The 17,937-nt window shown below is 46.5% G+C and overlaps 6 protein-coding genes across 6 annotated transcripts; 5 read left to right on the forward strand and 1 right to left on the reverse strand.

Annotated features, from left to right (window-relative positions):
* BGW36DRAFT_366469 (putative SIR2 family histone deacetylase) lies at nt 1-1,476 on the forward strand. The gene is made up of 2 exons (XM_046214752.1): nt 1-655; nt 728-1,476. The coding sequence occupies exons 1-2, from the start codon at nt 331-333 to the stop codon at nt 1,360-1,362; spliced, it is 960 nt and encodes a 319-aa protein (XP_046077553.1). The 5' UTR covers nt 1-330; the 3' UTR covers nt 1,363-1,476.
* A 359-nt stretch (nt 1,477-1,835) lies between these two features.
* Nucleotides 1,836-5,061, forward strand: BGW36DRAFT_286362 (putative SNF2 family helicase/ATPase; the record flags this gene model as incomplete). Its single annotated transcript, XM_046210405.1, has 2 exons — nt 1,836-4,595; nt 4,648-5,061. 2 exons carry the CDS (start codon nt 1,836-1,838, stop codon nt 5,059-5,061), a joined length of 3,174 nt encoding a protein of 1,057 aa, XP_046077554.1.
* Nucleotides 5,062-5,867: 806 nt separating this feature from the next.
* On the forward strand, nt 5,868-7,380 carry BGW36DRAFT_366474 (uncharacterized protein). Its single transcript, XM_046214753.1, has 2 exons — nt 5,868-6,542; nt 6,604-7,380. The coding sequence occupies exons 1-2, from the start codon at nt 6,299-6,301 to the stop codon at nt 7,056-7,058; spliced, it is 699 nt and encodes a 232-aa protein (XP_046077555.1). The 5' UTR covers nt 5,868-6,298; the 3' UTR covers nt 7,059-7,380.
* Nucleotides 7,381-8,786: 1,406 nt separating this feature from the next.
* BGW36DRAFT_421519 (putative sensor histidine kinase/response regulator) lies at nt 8,787-13,077 on the forward strand (the record flags this gene model as incomplete). Its single annotated transcript, XM_046219579.1, has 2 exons — nt 8,787-12,713; nt 12,769-13,077. 2 exons carry the CDS (start codon nt 8,787-8,789, stop codon nt 13,075-13,077), a joined length of 4,236 nt encoding a protein of 1,411 aa, XP_046077556.1.
* Nucleotides 13,078-13,766: 689 nt separating this feature from the next.
* BGW36DRAFT_366478 (uncharacterized protein) lies at nt 13,767-14,489 on the reverse strand. The gene has a single exon (XM_046214754.1). The coding sequence runs from the start codon at nt 14,227-14,229 to the stop codon at nt 14,050-14,052; it is 180 nt and encodes a 59-aa protein (XP_046077557.1). The 5' UTR covers nt 14,230-14,489; the 3' UTR covers nt 13,767-14,049.
* Nucleotides 14,490-14,896: 407 nt separating this feature from the next.
* On the forward strand, nt 14,897-17,140 carry BGW36DRAFT_366479 (major facilitator superfamily-domain-containing protein). Its single transcript, XM_046214755.1, has one exon. The coding sequence runs from the start codon at nt 15,064-15,066 to the stop codon at nt 16,876-16,878; it is 1,815 nt and encodes a 604-aa protein (XP_046077558.1). The 5' UTR covers nt 14,897-15,063; the 3' UTR covers nt 16,879-17,140.
* Nucleotides 17,141-17,937: the final 797 nt, after the last annotated feature.

Consider the following 17,937-nt stretch of genomic DNA (forward strand, 5'->3'; position numbering starts at 1 on the left):
CTACAGTGTATAAATATTAAATAGATACTAAAAATGAAGAGATGGGTGTTGGATGCCTCGTTTGTTAGAATCGATCATGATAATTGGCCGATGCCACGTCATGAATAGATACTGCCTGGCACGGCTGGCGGCCTGTTCACTTGCCTGCGTGCCTCATGAGCGGCAGAGTCCAACAACTTGCAAAAACCACGTATCATCATCTGTTAGACCTTGTCCATTCAAGGTAAGCCTTACTTTCACATAAGCCAGAGGAATCATATTTGTATTATTCGCAGTGAACCGTCCATCTTTACTATACGGTCTTGAGTTACGAGTACTATCTCAGTCGCAATGGCTCTCATTCCGCCAGCCGACCTGCAGTCTTTCGCAGATCATCTCTCAAAGAGCACCAGAATCCTTGCGCTTCTCGGTGCTGGACTCTCGGCTGCATCTGGACTACCCACATTCAGAGGCGCTGGAGGAATGTGGCGCGCCTTCGACGCTACTTCTCTAGCGACGCCTGAAGCATTTGAAGAGGACTCAGGACTAGTATGGCAATTCTACAGCTACCGCAGACACATGGCCGTCAACGCGAAACCAAACCGAGCACATTACGCGCTGGCCGAGTTAGCGAAAAAGAATGAGAATTTTATTACGTTGAGTCAGAATGTTGATGGTGAGACTTGTTCATTCCTGAATTTTGATAAGACAATTAGTTTTGCTTACCGGCGTCGATATGCTTTTCTAGGTCTATCGCCTCGTGCTGGCCACCCATCTGAGCAGTTGCACCTTCTTCACGGGTCGTTATTTGATATTAGATGCACATCCTTTTACTGTAATTATTCGAGAAAGGATGACTTCACAGATCCCATTGTCCCAGCTCTCGCAATCCCCACTGAAGGCGCGCACCCTGACCCTTCAACGACGGATAAGACAGGCGAGGAGGCTACAAAAGCGCTGTATGACGCAATGCAAGCGCAGCCGCAAAGGGGGAGGGAGTTGGACATTGCAGATCCCAATGTGCCCATTCCCAAACTCACGGCTGACGAGCTACCTAAATGCCCCCAATGCAGCGGATTGCTTCGACCCGGCGTCATTTGGTTTGGAGAAGCTCTACCGCAAGCAACTATACAGACGGTCAATAGCTGGATAAGAGATTCGCCCAAAATAGACCTGATCCTGGTTATAGGCACAAGCTCCCAAGTATATCCTGCAGCGGGCTATGTGCATACCGCGCGAGAAAAGGGCGCTCGGGTGGCTGTGATTGATATGGATCAGAATAATGTTCTTAAGAAAAGCCTGACACCAAATGACTGGTTCTTCCAGGGCGATGCTGGGGAAATCGTGCCTAAGCTACTGGAGAGCGTAATTGGAGAAATATAACATGACATTGATGCTGGTGTGAATTGATAGCAGTTACTCATCGATTATTCGACAACGAATTTTTACACGTCTATATGGAAATTGGATATTTTATTATCAAATTACAGGTCTGAGCTGCAGATAGATGCCTTTTAATTTCAACTGTATTCTATTTGCGTAGGCGCTAATCTGGTGGCGCGATGGCGGTTGCTGTGGCACCCCGCAGCGGAGCCTAAACAGTAACAAACGTTCCCGCTATCGATAACAAAAACCAGTCAACCATCCCACACCTCTGCGTTACGACTAATAATCACCTGTCTGTGTACGCTATATCCTTTATTGAGGTAAGTTATTTTCACGATTTACCTCTGATAATAAGATGTCATAGACACGAGAGGAAACTGATATCTGGTGTTCTTTCTCTAGAAGGAGCTGTCCTGAGCTCATGCATGCTCTGAGGTTCTCAATCGCCTTTCTCAGAGAACATCATCAACATGGTGAATGAAATCAACCCTCCGAGGGGTCATCCCTTGTTGCCTCGCAAAGCAAATGAACAGACAAAAGAGTCGGCAAGCCCGCAGCCAGAGTTTGGAAAGCCAACTCCTCTACGATCACAGCAGACACAAGCACAAGCACAACTGCCATTTAACATCCCGAAAAGCAACCAGCCGCGTGTTGAGCACCATCGCCCGGGCCCGAATCATCAATCTACCCAGCTTAATAAACCTCAAGCGTCGAATAATACTCATTACCGAGAGCCCTTCAATCCATTCAAGCCGGTAGTTCCCTCCGCATACACCAGCCATCGTACCACCACTTCCCTCGTTGACGATGATGTTGTTGAGATACCGCGCCCGACGCAACATACTTGGACAACGAAGCAGGCCCCGCTTTCTATTTTCTCGTCAAAGCCCTCGGTTCCAAAGGTGTCGAATGCCTCTAAGACCTTGAAGAATTTCATTGATCTTACAAACGACAGTGTCGGGTTCCAGGGCCCTAGCGCATCCCAGTCCTTCCAGGCACCATCGTATCCACGGGAGGAATTCGGGTCGATTGATGCTTACTCATATGTCGATTCGGCTCAAGCGCAGGAGAATATAAAAGCGTTGCTTGAAGGAGCTTTTGAAGATGAGGATGACAAGCCTAGGACAAGAGCTAGGAAGAAGAAGATTGAGGCAGATATCAACGATTTGGCTTCTAAGCTTGAGAAAGTTTCTGTCGGCCAGAAATCCGAAGACAATCAAGAGGACGATGCAGAGAGCGAGGATGAAGAAGAGGTTGATGATGGTACACGAGAAGGCCTAAAAGTCAAATTACTTCCGCATCAGATTGAGGGTGTGGAATGGATGTGTGACAAAGAAAACGGCCAAAAGAAAACAAGAGGCGTTCTGCCGAAAGGTGGTGTTCTTGCCGATGATATGGGCCTTGGAAAAACTGTTCAGTCTATTACTTTGATCCTCACAAACCCAAAGCCAACCTACGAAAAGAATGGCAAGGAAAGTGCCAAAGTTGAGACGAAGAAAAAGGAGTTCGAAGGTGTCGATAAAGGCACGCTGATTGTTGCCCCGCTGGCTCTCATCAAACAGTGGGAGTCGGAAATTGAGAGCAAAATCGAGAGATCACATAAACTGAGCGTATGCGTCTACCACGGTGCGAATCGGTCGAAATTCAGTAACGATTTGAAAAAATACGACGTTGTCATAACAACCTACGGCACATTGAGCTCCGAGCATGCCGCCAGTGGAAAAGGCAAGGTTGGCTGCTTCAAAGTCCATTGGTATCGCATCATTCTAGATGAGGCCCATACCATCAAGAACAGAAACGCGAAAGCCACCCATGCAGCCTGTGCTTTAGAGGCCCAATACCGGTGGTGTTTGACAGGCACCCCTCTTCAAAACAACCTCGATGAGCTGCAAAGCCTCATCAAATTCTTACGAATTAAGCCTTATGATGATCTGGCTTCCTGGAGAGATCAGATCACTCGCCCGCTCAATAACGGTCGTGGTGGTCTTGCTATCAAACGCTTACAAGTCTATCTCAAGGCATTCATGAAAAGGCGCACAAAGGACGTTCTTAAACTAAATGGCAGTCTCAAGCCCGGAGAAGAAAAAGGGGAAGGTGATGGTAAAAAGAAATCCTCGACCGGTTTCCAGATCACCAAGCGTGAAGTTATCGAAATTGAGTCCGATTTTTCACCAGCAGAGCTTGAGTTCTACAACCGATTAGAACAACGAACGGATAGGCGACTTTCTCAGATGATGGGATCTAAACTCAATTATGCAAGTGCTTTGGTCATGTTGTTACGACTTCGTCAAGCGTGCAACCATCCCGATCTCGTCAATAGTGATCTAGCCGAAGACAAGGACGTGTTGTTGAATAATGCACCGAAGGGTGCAAAATCCCAGAACCAGGTCGATGTGGATAACATTGTGGATCTCTTGGGTGGCCTCAGCGTTGTCAACAAGAAATGTGATATTTGCCAAGCAGATCTCACGTCGGCGGAATCTAACAGTGGTTCCAGCAGATGTGGTGAGTGTGCAGATTTGGATGTCGACTTTACGAAAATTCGAAAAAAGAACAAGAAAAAAATCAAGAAGCAAGAGAAGCATGCTTCTAAATCCAGGTCCGATCGTCGTGACCCGGAGCCTTGTAAAGACCGCTCTAGAAGAAATAGAAAGGTCATAGATGATAGTGACGATGAAGAAGATGGAGACTGGGTCGTCCCTAAGAGTCAAAGAATACCAACTGATTTAGGCAAAGCTGGAGGATCAGATGACGAGGATGCTGAAGGCGGGGGTGATTGGATAGGATCGGAGGACTCAAATACCGAGGATGAGGTGAATGAAGTCATTAGCATCTCTAGCTCCCAGGCCTCAGACGAAGATGAGGATGAGGACGAAGAAGAAGACGAAGAAAGCGATGCTTACGGCAACGGAGAGGCAACTCTTCTCCCGTCCACCAAGATTCAAGTCTTGATGAAGATTCTGAAGCGTGAAGCTCCTGAATTCAAGTTTATCGTGTTTTCTGTCTTTACCACAATGCTTGACAAGATCGAGCCTTTCTTAAAGCGGGCGAATTTAGGATACGCACGTTACGACGGCGGGATGAGAAATGACCTTCGAGAGGCCAGCCTCGAGCAACTGCGGAATCGCCCCAGCACACGTGTTTTGCTGTGCAGCTTACGAGCTGGTTCACTTGGTCTCAACCTCACCGCCGCAAGCCGAGTAGTTATTCTAGAGCCATTCTGGAATCCGGTAAGTAGTTTCCATTCCAAAGTTTATAACGCGTCGCTAATTCCTTTTTCAGTTTGTCGAAGAACAGGCAATAGACCGCGTCCATCGGCTTAACCAGACCGTGGACGTCAAGATTTACAAGATGACTATTAAAGAAACAGTGGAAGCTCGGATTCTGGCTCTTCAAGAGCGTAAACGAGAACTTGCCAATGCTACCATCGAAGGCAAGACTGCAGCAGGCAAACTCACCATGCGTGACATGATGGCACTCTTCGGCCGAGATGCAGAAGCCCGGTTTGAGCATGAGCGTGATGCTCCTGACCTGTCGCAAAAAACGAGATTGCTCTCCAAAGATGATGATGACACGGCATCGTATGGCGATGCTTATTCAGCATCTTCGAGTCAACTAAATCTGCAAGATGCGCGGCGAAAGCAAACCAGAGACAGTAGCCGCTCTGAAGATTCTGTGTATGGTCGAAGGTGGTAATCAAGCTGAATCTCCTTTAACACGATTAACGCAGGGTTTAGACATCAGCCGTAGAACTAGGGATGCGATTTGGGTTACAGGTGGATTACAGGATTAGATGTATATGGCGTTCGGGGTACCTTCGCTATCATATCACGATTTCAAAGTTCGGTACATTTTATTTGATTTTTACCTGCACGTATGACATATTTGAACATGAGTAGCGATACTACATAATGCACTCGACACTGACTGTCCATGCAACGTTGAAGTCAAGGTTTGCCGATGAACCAACATCTTGGCTAACATTAGACGAACACAGCCAGTCAAATGTCCAAAAATAATAAACATGTGCTAGATCGGCAAACCATAAAAGGAAAAAAAAGTGAGACAAGAGGGTTAGGCTGTATACTGATTGGCTAGCTTTCAAAAAACAGTTCTTATCAGCCTCGCGATGCATGCATGTCCAACGACGCTGTAAGGTTTTTCTTTTTCCTCTTCTGGTTAAAAACAAACTTTTCCAGAATGACGACAGACTACTCTAGTGTGTTTAAATCCGTTATTAATCTGAAACCACATGTGAAAAGCAGGCCGAAGGGGGATACTAAAGCATGCTCTAAATTTAAAAATTCAGCTGAAGACGTGTTTCGGGTAGCTGATTGGCCAGCACCCCCTCAAATGTACATGATGCTTTAGGGCTGCGCAGTGGCAAAAGGCCGTTTTGGGCCGCTGATTGGACAGAACCCCTCCTGTAACAAAGATTGTCCCAAAGTAGGCCAGGCCTTGAGGTGTGGCTGATATGTTTCGTGTTGCAGATCAAGCTGCAGCCTTGACTGGTTTGTCGCTTGGATGGGTGTAGTGCGCTGCCATGAGATTAGATGTTCACACGCGAAAATCATCTGCATGGCCGTTTAAAGGGTGGCATTTGGAGAGCAGGGGAATACGACTGTGTTATTCTTTTTAACACTCAGGTCAATGCAGAGATGGTGTGGGTGGTATCTTGATTTTCATTTTTGCCAAACCCCAAGCTTCTCCTATTTCTATGCTCTGTGAACATATTCAAGTCTTATTTATCGCTCTCTCTTTCTCCCCTTATTTCCTTTGTAGGATAAATCATTAATTACATCGCTCGTTTTTTTCACATCTTGGTCACCGGCTGGCCGTTTCATAGTCATCCTCTTCGATGAATTTAATGTATTAATATCAATTTCCAACGTCCGCTACAAGACTTTATACATGCATCAATCCTTCTGTTGAGATGATTCTTCCTGCACGGAGATTTCCAATATGGATATGGGAGTGGGCGTTTCTGGTCATCCTTCTCCTAATACCTCAATCGTCGCAAGCACAAGATAATGCAACTCCCGACTCCAACGACCCCCTTACTCAGAATAGCACAAGCACATCACATTCTGGGTCAGAAAATGACTCTGACGACAGCAAATTCAAGTATCCGATCATCATTCTGTCCGTGATCGTCGGCGTGGTTGTCATTATTTCAGGTGTGTAATCACTTACTCGTCTATCTATTCACTACATATTCTAATTACCCACCTTGTCCAGTCGTATCTTCCATTTTCTACCTCACCACCAAGCGCGGACAATGGAATGTCCGAGAAGCCCTTCGTCGATCTACCAGCCATGTTTCCGATGCTATGAACCCCCCCTCAACAGCTCAATACACGCGATCACCCCGAAATTTCCACTATCCAAGGCGGAATCGTTCACTACGGGGAATGATCAAGCTCCAGACATCCCACACAGCCGAGCCAGCACCTGCACATATCAACGGCCCATCGCGACGCTTCGATGAAGCGCATCACCCACACATGGTTGGATGGGGACAACGAGAGCCTAGACGTGGGAACGAGGAGTTTGATCTGGAACGAGGCATTGAGCTGGCGTCGACGGATCATATGAAGGTCACGGTATCTACGATAGACAGTAGTATTCGGTCTGGGAGTTCGTCGTCGAAGGGCGGACGGGGCGGTTTCTTTGGGTTTGGTCGTCGTGGGTAATCATAATGCAGACCCTCCCGGCAGCAGGTCTGCCGGGTCATTACTGGTGTTGGGAATTTTTTTCGGAGAGGGTTCTTGCGGTTCTGTACTGTATATGTATAAGTACGGCGAATTAATCAAGTCTTATGATACCAGTCGTTCTGAATAATGGAAGAATATAGAGAACTGCCCCATGGTTAGAAGCAGAGATATCACGCAACTGAAAAGTGCAGGTTGATCATATGATTGATTTCTGTGTAGATTAGGGCAGGCAACACGTAACTACTATAGATGAATGAAGCAACTAACACGGTTCCTGGCAAGCACTGACAGCGCCGCGTCCATGTCAATACGCGCTATTCAGCAGCAATATTATTGAGTACTAGGATATTAAATTACTAATAATGTTTCCGGCTAATATGATTGGGGCGGGGAGATAATTCCCATTCGGGCGACCGACAGCCACGCTGACCGCAAACAGCCATTGGAGCCGGAGAACTGGGACTAGCGGACAGCGGACGCGGCTGCGATAGGGCGGATTGCGCCTCCGCCAAGGACACCTCAAGTTCCTCGGAACGTTCTCCATTGGCTGGAACTGGATAAGCCCCCACTTAGTAGCGGCACTCAATCTTGGTTTCGTTTGCGCGCACCTTTCCTTTTCAGGACTAATTGGATGGCCTGACCAATCCTTCGCCGCGGGTCCAGATGTCCCTACTCTCATATTCCTCAACTGCTTAGTGCAATCCCCTTGTTGATAGACCGTCTGATCAAGGTGATCGCATTGTCTTGTGCCATCTGTAGCCAATGCCGAGAAGAGAGAGCCTCGTGGCGTCATTATCGGCGTTAAGAGTTCAGCTATGAGTGAGAGACCCTGCTATGTAGGAGACTAAGGGAAGTAGCAAAGAGCATGCCTTGTACAACAGAAGCTGTTGATCATAATATTGAATATCCTGCCCTGACATTTCCGACTGCTGGGTTTAACTCTATGCTAAAATCATAAAATTTTCGATAATAGTGCTAGGAATTGTAATTCCAGGGTGGCATTCCAACGTGTGTCGGAGAAAATTTGAAAAGCCCAAGTGCGGGTCAGAAATGTCGACTGAAGCCACCGTTGGAAGCAGGTGGATTAACAGTAACGGCCTGGCTGTGCCCTGCTTGCCACATTGGTAAGTGCTAGCAATCGTATTATTCGTCGTGATGTGGAAATCGACGATTGCCCTCTCCGGACCTTGCGCTCCCACTAGCTGGACCTCCAATTATTATTCCTGCGATACTCTCTACTACCACCCCTCCCTCCTGTCAAACCGCTATTATCCAGGATCATTTCTGAACGATCGATTCCTCATGGCGCATCGCTTTTCAGCAGATCGCATCACCTCTTAATTTGCCGTTATTCACGCCTGTAATTATTTCCTCCCAAGGTGAGGGGCTTTCCGGCAACACAAGAATTAGCATTACCTTTTCCGGTCGTCTTGCAGACCACACTTTCTTTTCGCGGAACGACCCGCTGGCGGGATGAATGCGAGATCACTCACTTGGAGCACCTTCTTATCTGCATCTATTGTGCACTTTCTTTGATACATGAACCTTCGAATGCCCTGCTCCTTGTGCAGAGTTCGATAACCGACCATTATCCAACGGCCCCAGACCCCGCCTCCATACATACTCATGACTGGTTTTGCGGACCTTGTGCTCGACCTCGTTCTCTTTGGAGGTCATTCTTGGTAGTTGAGCATCCAGATCGCAGCAATGGCGTCTCCCACACCTCCGGGCGACACGCCATCGCCAGTGAACCCTGCTACGGAAGACGCGGACCAACAAGCTTCCGCTTCACCTCAATCTTCTCCTACCAGCGCGAAGCCCAAGTTCTCCCGTCTGAGCCTCGACACCCCCGACCGAGTCTTCCCCATCCGATCGGTCATTTCCGTTGATCCAACCGTCTCGAATCGCTCGACTTCACAGTCGCCTCCACCGCAATCACATAATCCCCCACAACATTCAAGTCGTGCTTTCTCTCCAAAAAGGGAAGACTCGCGGGAATACTCGATTGATGAAACAGTGTGGAGTCAGATACACCAGTCTCAGAAGGACGATGAAGGGCTTGCACGGACTACATCGGATGTCTCTCATCCGTTGAGGAATGCCTCAGAGCAAGAGGTAGCTACGAATATAACGGAGGAAAAGGCGTCTGGGTTAACGGCAAAGCACCCAGCTCTGGATAACATCCCGGGGCATCTTTCTAGCGACGGGGCCAGTTTCACATCGAGTGCGGACGGCGGTGTTCCTGTGGCCAGTCAAGACCCCCCGCGCAGTACCACACAAGCACAAGACGAGCTCGATCTTGTGACCTCTCGATTTCAACACGTTGTGACCGAAGCAGGCCATGCTATCATCACAGGACGAGATGGTGCTAATTTTCAATATTGTGAAGATGAACCAATTCATATTCCTGGCGCAGTACAAAGTTTTGGAGCCTTAATTGCTCTCGAGGAGGAATCTGAAGGGAAATTGGTTGTTCGTGTTGCTAGTGAAAATTCTGCGTCATTGATCGGTTATACACCCAAACAGCTTTTTGCCTTGGGAAGTTTCACCGATATTCTGTCAGAGGAGCAAGAAGATAATATTTTAGACCATATTGACTTTATTCGAGATGAAGCATGTGATCCACGCGTACATGGACCGGAAGTTTTTATATTATCTATCGCCAACCCTGCTGGAGAGATGAAGAAATTTTGGTGTGCCATGCATGTCAATGACGCCAATAAAAACTTGATCATCTGTGAATTTGAGTTCGAGGACGACCTCGTCAATCCATTGAACGTTTCCGGGCAAACCACTCCTGATGCGCCGTCTGATACTCTGGGAATCGACCCATCACCAGAGGAATTAGCAGCTAGCACAATCAACATGAGCCGCCCTCTGCGTGTGCTGCGCAATGCTCGTAGAGGGAAAGGCGAAGCCGCAGCGATGAAGGTTTTTAACATCTTGACTCAAATTCAAGAACAGCTGTCGGCAGCTTCCACACTCGATTTGCTCTTAAACACTGCAGCGGGACTGGTTAAGGAGTTGACTGGCTTTCATCGGATCATGATCTACCAGTTTGATAGCAGCTGGAATGGCATGGTTGTTGCTGAGTTGGTGGACACGAAGGCTACCAAAGATCTATACAAGGGACTTCATTTCCCTGCGTCGGATATCCCAAAACAAGCACGTGAGCTATACAAAATTAACAAGGTTAGGCTTTTATATGACCGAGACTTGGTTACTTCGCGGCTTGTCTGTCGGACTGTGAAAGATCTTGAAACTCCGTTGGATATGACCCATGCCTATTTACGAGCCATGTCTCCCATTCATATTAAATACCTAAGTCACATGGACGTACGTGCTTCTATGTCAACCAGCATAGTCGCCTTCAACGAACTATGGGGGTTGATAACTTGTCACTCGTACGGCGCTTCTGGCATGCGAGTATCGTTTCCTGTGCGCAAAATGTGTCGTTTGATTGGCGACACGGTCTCTCGCAATATCGAAAGATTATCTTATACTTCTCGCCTTCAGGCCCGCAAGTTAATCAACACTATCCCTACCGAAACAAATCCATCAGGATACATTATTGCTTCTTCCGACGACTTGTTGAAACTCTTTGATGCCGATTACGGCGCACTTTCTATCCGCGACGAGACCAAGATACTGGGTCGTCTTACTCACTCTCATGAAGTTTTAGCTTTGCTCGAATATTTGAAAGTGCGCCAGTTAAGTTCTGTCATGGCATCACACGACGTGAACAGGGATTTCCCGGACCTACGGTATCCCCCAGGATTCAAGCATATTTCAGGCCTTCTTTATGTCCCACTCTCTGCAGGCGGCAAAGATTTTATTGTTTTCTTCAGACGCGGTCAATTAACCGAGATTAAATGGGCAGGCAACCCTTACGAGAAGAAAATGAGGTCAGGAACTTCGGGCTATCTCGAGCCTAGGCAAAGTTTTCAAACCTGGCGTGAAACGGTGATGAGTCGTTCACGAGAGTGGACAGAGACCGATGTGGAAACTGCAGCAGTTCTATGTCTTGTGTATGGAAAATTCATTGAAGTGTGGCGTCAAAAAGAGGCTGCCATGCAGAACACTCAGCTCACGAAATTGCTACTAGCCAACTCAGCACACGAAGTGCGAACACCATTAAATGCGATAATCAATCATCTTGAAATCGCGTTAGAAGGAAGCTTGGATTCCGAAACACGCGACAATCTTGCCAGATCTCATTCGGCTTCCAAGTCATTGATCTATGTCCTTAATGATTTACTAGATCTGACGAACACTGAAAAGGGCCAGAATCTCATCAAAGATGAGATTTTTGACCTGACTGCTACTTTCACGGAAGCAACAGATATGTTTGATTGCGAGGCAAAGCGCAAGAATATTACTTACAATGTTAAGGTATATCCTGGTGTGCCCAAATCGGTATTCGGCGATCAGCGCCGTATTCGTCAAGTGATTGTAAACCTCATCTCTAATGCTATTCAACATACCGAGTCAGGCTCTGTATCGGTCGAAATGTGGCGCTCCCCAGTGCAGAGCGCACAACCTATCGACGACCAGGAAAAAACTTTCGCGGATGTTGAAGTAACTGTCCACGACACTGGATCCGGCATGTCCCAGGCTACCATTGACAATCTATTTCGAAATTTCGAGCAGGTGTCATCCGAAGACGAGAGTTATTATTATGAGAAAGACAGCGCTGAAGATTCACCCGAAGGTGGTGAGAAACGTGTTTTGGGTCTTGGATTGGCATTGGTTGCTAGAATCATACGCAATATGCACGGGCAATTGAGCGTAAAATCTGAGGAGGGCGCAGGCAGTCGATTTAAAATGATGCTGAAGTTCCCTGTGCCTTCGGATGAACACACACAGGACCGTATAGAACAGGAGGACTCTGGCCTACCATCTACACCACCGGTGACGAAGGGTGAGGTTCTATTAGTCGATAGCAACGTACGACCAAAGGCCAACACGCGAAGATACAGCGCTGAAAGTAACCGAAGCGGCGGCAGCATGGGCAGCTCGCGAAGTGGTCGAAGCGAGGCCGATCGCCTCATCAGTGCCATTCAGGAGCCCGCGTTGGTTAGCAAACCCGAATCATCTGAGCCTCGCAGGAGTAAACACAGCAGCCCCGAAAGCAGCTTCAGTAAATCTCGCAGTTTTGACATGTCTACATTAGCAATCGCTAGTCCTGAAAGCCGCAAAAATTCTGGCCCAATCAGTCTTCCCAGCCCAGATTTGCGTCATAGGATTTCCCTTGGTTCTCCTCCTATACCAGGACAAGAGCCAGTCACCGATTCAGGGGTTCCGATAAGTGCATTGCGAGTTGATGAAACGCAAGTCGAGAGACCTGCGTCCCCTAAACGGATTGCTACTCGAGACAGAGCCGAGTCTAATGCAGTCCTATCAGAGGGCTCTATTACTGAGCTCACATCCCCGGTTGGAACTGGATCGGATATGTTTCAATTCGTGAAGTTGCATGTGCTTATTGCTGAAGATGATCCGGTGAATAGTAAGATTATACAGAAGCGATTCCAGCGATTGGGGCATTCGGTATACTTGACTGTCAATGGAGAAGAGTGTGTTACTGCTTACAAGGCGAACCCGAAGCAGTACGATGTGGTACTGATGGACATTCAGGTAAGTCTTAATGTGAGAATTTGGTGGTATTCTAACTAACCTATATCTCCCGTAGATGCCTATTGTGGATGGGATGGGTGCAACCAAGATGATCCGAGAATTCGAACAAAAGTCTTCCGAAAGCACCATGTCCGAGAAGGCGAAGCCATTTGGTCGAGTTCCCATATTTGCAGTTTCGGCGTCTCTCGTTGAGAGAGACGCTCAGAAGTACATTGATACTGGGTTTGATGGATACATCATGAAACCGATTGACTTCAAACGTGTTAATTCTCTTCTGTGCGGTCTTCAAGGAGAACAACAAGAACGAGATGCCCTGACCTATGTCCCGGGCAATTGGGAGCACGGTGGCTGGTTTAACCAATAGACCACGACATCTCAAGAAAAATAAGAACCGATAGATCGTCTATAATTGACCTTCGAGGATCTAGCATAAATACAATCAAGCTCGAGGAACGTGACCTCAAGCCCACTTCCAAAATTCTGCACAATCATATCTCAACACTCTTCGCTTACTCTTATTCATGTGAACTTTCCGACAGGCGCATCCAAAATATATAGTATTGTTAACGAAGGCATTATGCTTATTACTATGATATACGAATCCAATACTACAGCATTGGCTAGGTGTTATCTATTATTCTCATGACGGGGTTTGGACTTACTTTCCTTCTTCGTTTTATTAATGGGATCCACGAAACACGAAAGAATTGATATCATCATAATACGTTTTTCACTTCACAAATACATCTCTTCCACCATTTTAACGAAGAAGATTTTGATGACGATGAGAAAAAGCGAGATCGAGGATTAATAATAATTTCTTTCTGGTTGGATTACATCTTGTATTGTATTCCTTTCAAACAACGTTGATTTATTGTTGCCCTCATTTCGCTTTTCTTCTCTTTTCTCTTTTTTGGCGCATACACTGTACAGTATATGAAGTGAGTGTGTGTATATATTATTAGAGCACATGTACATAACTAAATGGCAAAAGGAAAAAAGAAGAAAAATATGACAAAAGTTTGAATAAAGTCAAACCCATCTAAAACAACCCCTGCCATAGGCAACTCCTGGATATAAGAAACTGGACACCTTGGAAAAATTGATTTTGCATACAAATTTCCTTTCAACCCCTCTTTACAAGGTTATTCCCTAATTTTTCTCATCCCCCTACAAAATATCTAATGAAAAGGACATAAGAGACTGTATCAACTGAACAAAATAATAAGTTGGATTATTCAAATCAAAACCTATCAAAATTGAGAGAATAGGAATTCTCATCTAAAGAATTTGATCGAACTACATTTTGGCGTAACACTTACGACACATCCCCTTTTCATATGATACCATTTAGTGGGCCTCGCAGGTCGTGGATCAGAGCTTGGATAACAGTAGGATTTCCTCTTTCTGCCGCATCAAACGACGGCGTATCTCCAAATCGGTTTAAAGCATCATGACTCGCTCCCTGACGCAGTAGGTAGTGTACGACGTTTAGATGTCCCTTAACAGCTGCCATATGGAGAGGGGTTCTCAGCTTCGTTCGTGCATCTCTATCAGCGCCAGCGTCAAGAAGCACGTGAACAGCTCGTGCTCGGCCGCAACTTGGAGAGCTGTTTGCCTATTATTATTCCTTATGGAGATGTTACGACGTCTTGAAATATTGGCATCCGTCTCGTTTTGGCAAATAGTTGCAACGTAACGTAAGAGTGTGTTTCCGTCGTAGTCTTGAACTAATATATGTACATACTCGCTAAGAGGGCTAAGTGGGCAGACCGGTCTCTAAATAGATTGCTGTAAAAAATTACTGAACTATTATTTAGCCTAATTTAGTATTGGCTAGTCCTTTATAGAAGGGTTTAATGTCTTCATCTGTGTTTAGATTACTCAGCAAAAAAAAATGAACTTATTGCAAAGAACTCATCTATCTAGACGTATTTATATGCGAATTTACACTACTATTCGTTATCAATTAGTTAGACAGCAGAATTCCTGAATGTTACACGTCGTTGTTGATTTCGTGTTCCCTGCCGTAATTTTGGGTGTGTTGAACCTATCCTAAAACTGTTAGTGCCAGCATTTTGAAATATTCCGACATTAGGATACGGCTAATACACGTATGTAAAAGTTGCGAGTATACTATAATTCAGCGTATTTCCGGCCCCGTAGTTCTACCAACAGCAACAAACGATTGCATTGCATTTCCAGTTCGGAGGTTTCGTATGGCTCAAAACACACGACAGAGGAGTACCAAACTTTCCGAAAACAGCAGGAAAACGGTCTCACACCAGCAGCTATTCGTGATACCTCGATCTAGTAGCAAAATACCCCCCATTCAGAGTACGCAGAAGCTATGCCGGCTACGACTGAATTCACGGCCCAGTCCGTGAATTCCAGCAGCCCAACACCCAACACCCAAAGACAAGATTCTATACAAGGCGCCTTTGTTGACAATACTCAACACACAATCTCTCACCCTGAAATTGCCAATGGCGATCAGACGAGTACAAATGAGCCCACAGAGAGCGACAGTTTGCCTAAAAATGGCAGAACGAAACTCGAGACGACCCTAATCATGGGCGCGCTCTCAGTTTCCCTCTTCCTTTCTGCTCTCGACACGACCATTATAACTACTGCCGTTCCGACCATTGTCACCCATTTTAACTCTAGTATCGGCTATATTTGGGTCGGCAGTGCGTATCTGCTTGGAAACGCCGCCGTCGTGCCAGTCTGGGGAAAGATTTCAGACATCTTCGGTCGCAAGCAAACCTTGCTTGTCACGGTCAGTGTATTCTTGTTTGGTTCACTTCTTTGCGCCATTAGCCAGAGCATGACTATGCTCATTACTGCCAGGGCTATCCAGGGTGTTGGTGGCGGCGGTACCATTCTGCTGCCCAACATTTGCGTCTCTGATCTCTTCCCCCTGCACAAGCGCGGCATGTATTTTGGTATGCTCGGCATGGTTTGGGCCATGGCCTCAGCCCTGGGACCTGTCATCGGTGGCATCTTCACTAGCAGGGTCTCTTGGCGTTGGTGCTTCTACATCAACCTTCCCTTTGGCGGCGTGGCTCTGGCGACTTTGACCTTCTTCCTCAAGCTCCACAATCCTCGCACGCCCATCAGACAGGGTCTTGCTGCCATCGATTGGATTGGCAACCTGCTTGTCGTTGGCGGAACACTCATGATTCTCATAGGCCTTCAGTTTGGTGGTATTCAGTATGCTTGGAAATCCGCCACTATCATCTGCCTTCTCGTTTTTGGCGCCATTACCATTGCAATTTTCTGCTTCTACGAGTCCAAATTTGCGAAGTACCCCGTCATTCCTCCCCGAATTTTCTACTATAGAAATAGTATCTCCGCTTACAGCTTGAGCGTTATGCACGCCATGGCTTTCCTGGGTGGAACCTACTGGCTGCCGATGTATTTCCAGTCTGTGCTTGGAGCTGATTCTCTCATGTCCGGAGTGTATCTGCTGCCATACGTCATATCCTCATCCCTAGCCTCGATAGGCGCCGGTGTCTTAATCAAGAAGACTGGCAACTTTCGCTTGCCCATTGTCATTGGTCTGTTCGTCATGACCATCGGCCTAGGTCTCTTGACCTATCTTGACGTTGAGCCGCACTGGGACAGAATTATCCTATTCCAGATTATTGCCGGAATCGGGTCTGCTCCCAACTTCCAGGCGCCTCTCATTGCCATCCAGACAAATATTGAACCTCGTGATATTGGCGTCGCGACCTCCAGCTTCTCCTTCGCTCGTCAAATCGGCACGTCCATCTCCGTCACCATTGGCGGCGTCGTTTTCAACAATGTCATGGCCTCACAGCGAGACCACCTAGCGTCCGTCTTAGGCCAGCAGCTGGCCGAGGAATTCAGCGGCCAGGAAGCTTCCGCCAGCATCCAGAAGATTAACGACCTTCCTATGGATCAAATCCAGACGGTTAGGACGGCATACTGGAATGCGCTTCAAAAAATGTTTATTCTGTACGCTTGCGTCAGCTTTACCGGCTTGGCTATTAGCCTCTGGATCAAGCAAACTACGTTAGCTAAGGAACATACAGAACACAAGACTGGGCTTCAGTCGCTCAAGATGGAAGACCGCCAAAGGAATAAAAAACCGGACGAGGAACGCCTTGCTCAGGTGAAAAGCGCCAACGGCAATAAGTAAAGACGACAGCGGCGCATTTTGCAATTTCATCGGATGAACACATCAACCTTGATCGGCTTGAAGGACAATTAAAAGGCTTATTTTATCACGACCCGCTATATCCAAGGGATGGTCTTAATTCTTCGATATATCGCACGTATTTAACATGACGACGGAGTTCGGGAGTTTACTGAACATCCGCACTATTCAACACTATAAAAGATAGTTCTGACACCGATGATATCAACTATAATCAATTAATATACTTCGCATTATTATTCTATTTCATACTTGACTTTAGACTCATTTCTAATACCTAAGGTTGAGCCTGTATCACACCGGAACGGCCGAGGGACTCCGGGCTTTACATATAGCCGGTATAGTTATTCCGTTAAACAGCTCTGTAAAGCCTTTTATGATCATCAATGGTGTGCTATGGTGTTACAAGACTGTATAACGCCGTGGGGCCTCACAGATAACAAGGAAGGCACTAGGAGAAGCACCAAGGTACTAATTTAGGTGTTTGAATTTCCCCTAGACGGCGAACTACTTGCCTTTTAAGGCCAAGAATTCGAAATCCACTAATTACTAAGTTTTATTAGCACGCGTAATTCAATATTTCCACATTTTGAAAAGTAATATATAGTATTTTTATATGACAGAATACTGTGCAGCGTTTATATAGCAGCGCTCATTTAGATATGACAAGACAGATTTATATGATGTTTGTTTGTTTGTTGGATCAAGATTTCTAGTCAGGTTTTAGCAACATCCTTTGCCTGTCGCTATGCCAAGACTCTCTGAAGCTAAATACAGAAATGTGCCATCTTCGCACTGAGGCCGGCCATCAAGAGGCTCGCAGAAAGGTAATACGCACCGGTGCTTCAATTGTTATGCGGCATGGTCTCGGGCCCTCAGGAGGCGAAGGGGGCGCTGCGCAACGCCCTACTTCATAAAAATTAACCCTTATAAAAACGCTACGTGGCGCTCTATCTTACATAAATTAGCTTTATTAACGTATTCCACGAGTCAACCGCACACCCGTGTATTGCATATAAAATGGCTATTTTTAACATTATA

The sequence above is a fragment of the Talaromyces proteolyticus genome (assembly GCF_021365285.1).
Source record: "Talaromyces proteolyticus strain PMI_201 chromosome Unknown BGW36scaffold_1, whole genome shotgun sequence".
NCBI lineage: Eukaryota > Fungi > Ascomycota > Eurotiomycetes > Eurotiales > Trichocomaceae > Talaromyces > Talaromyces proteolyticus.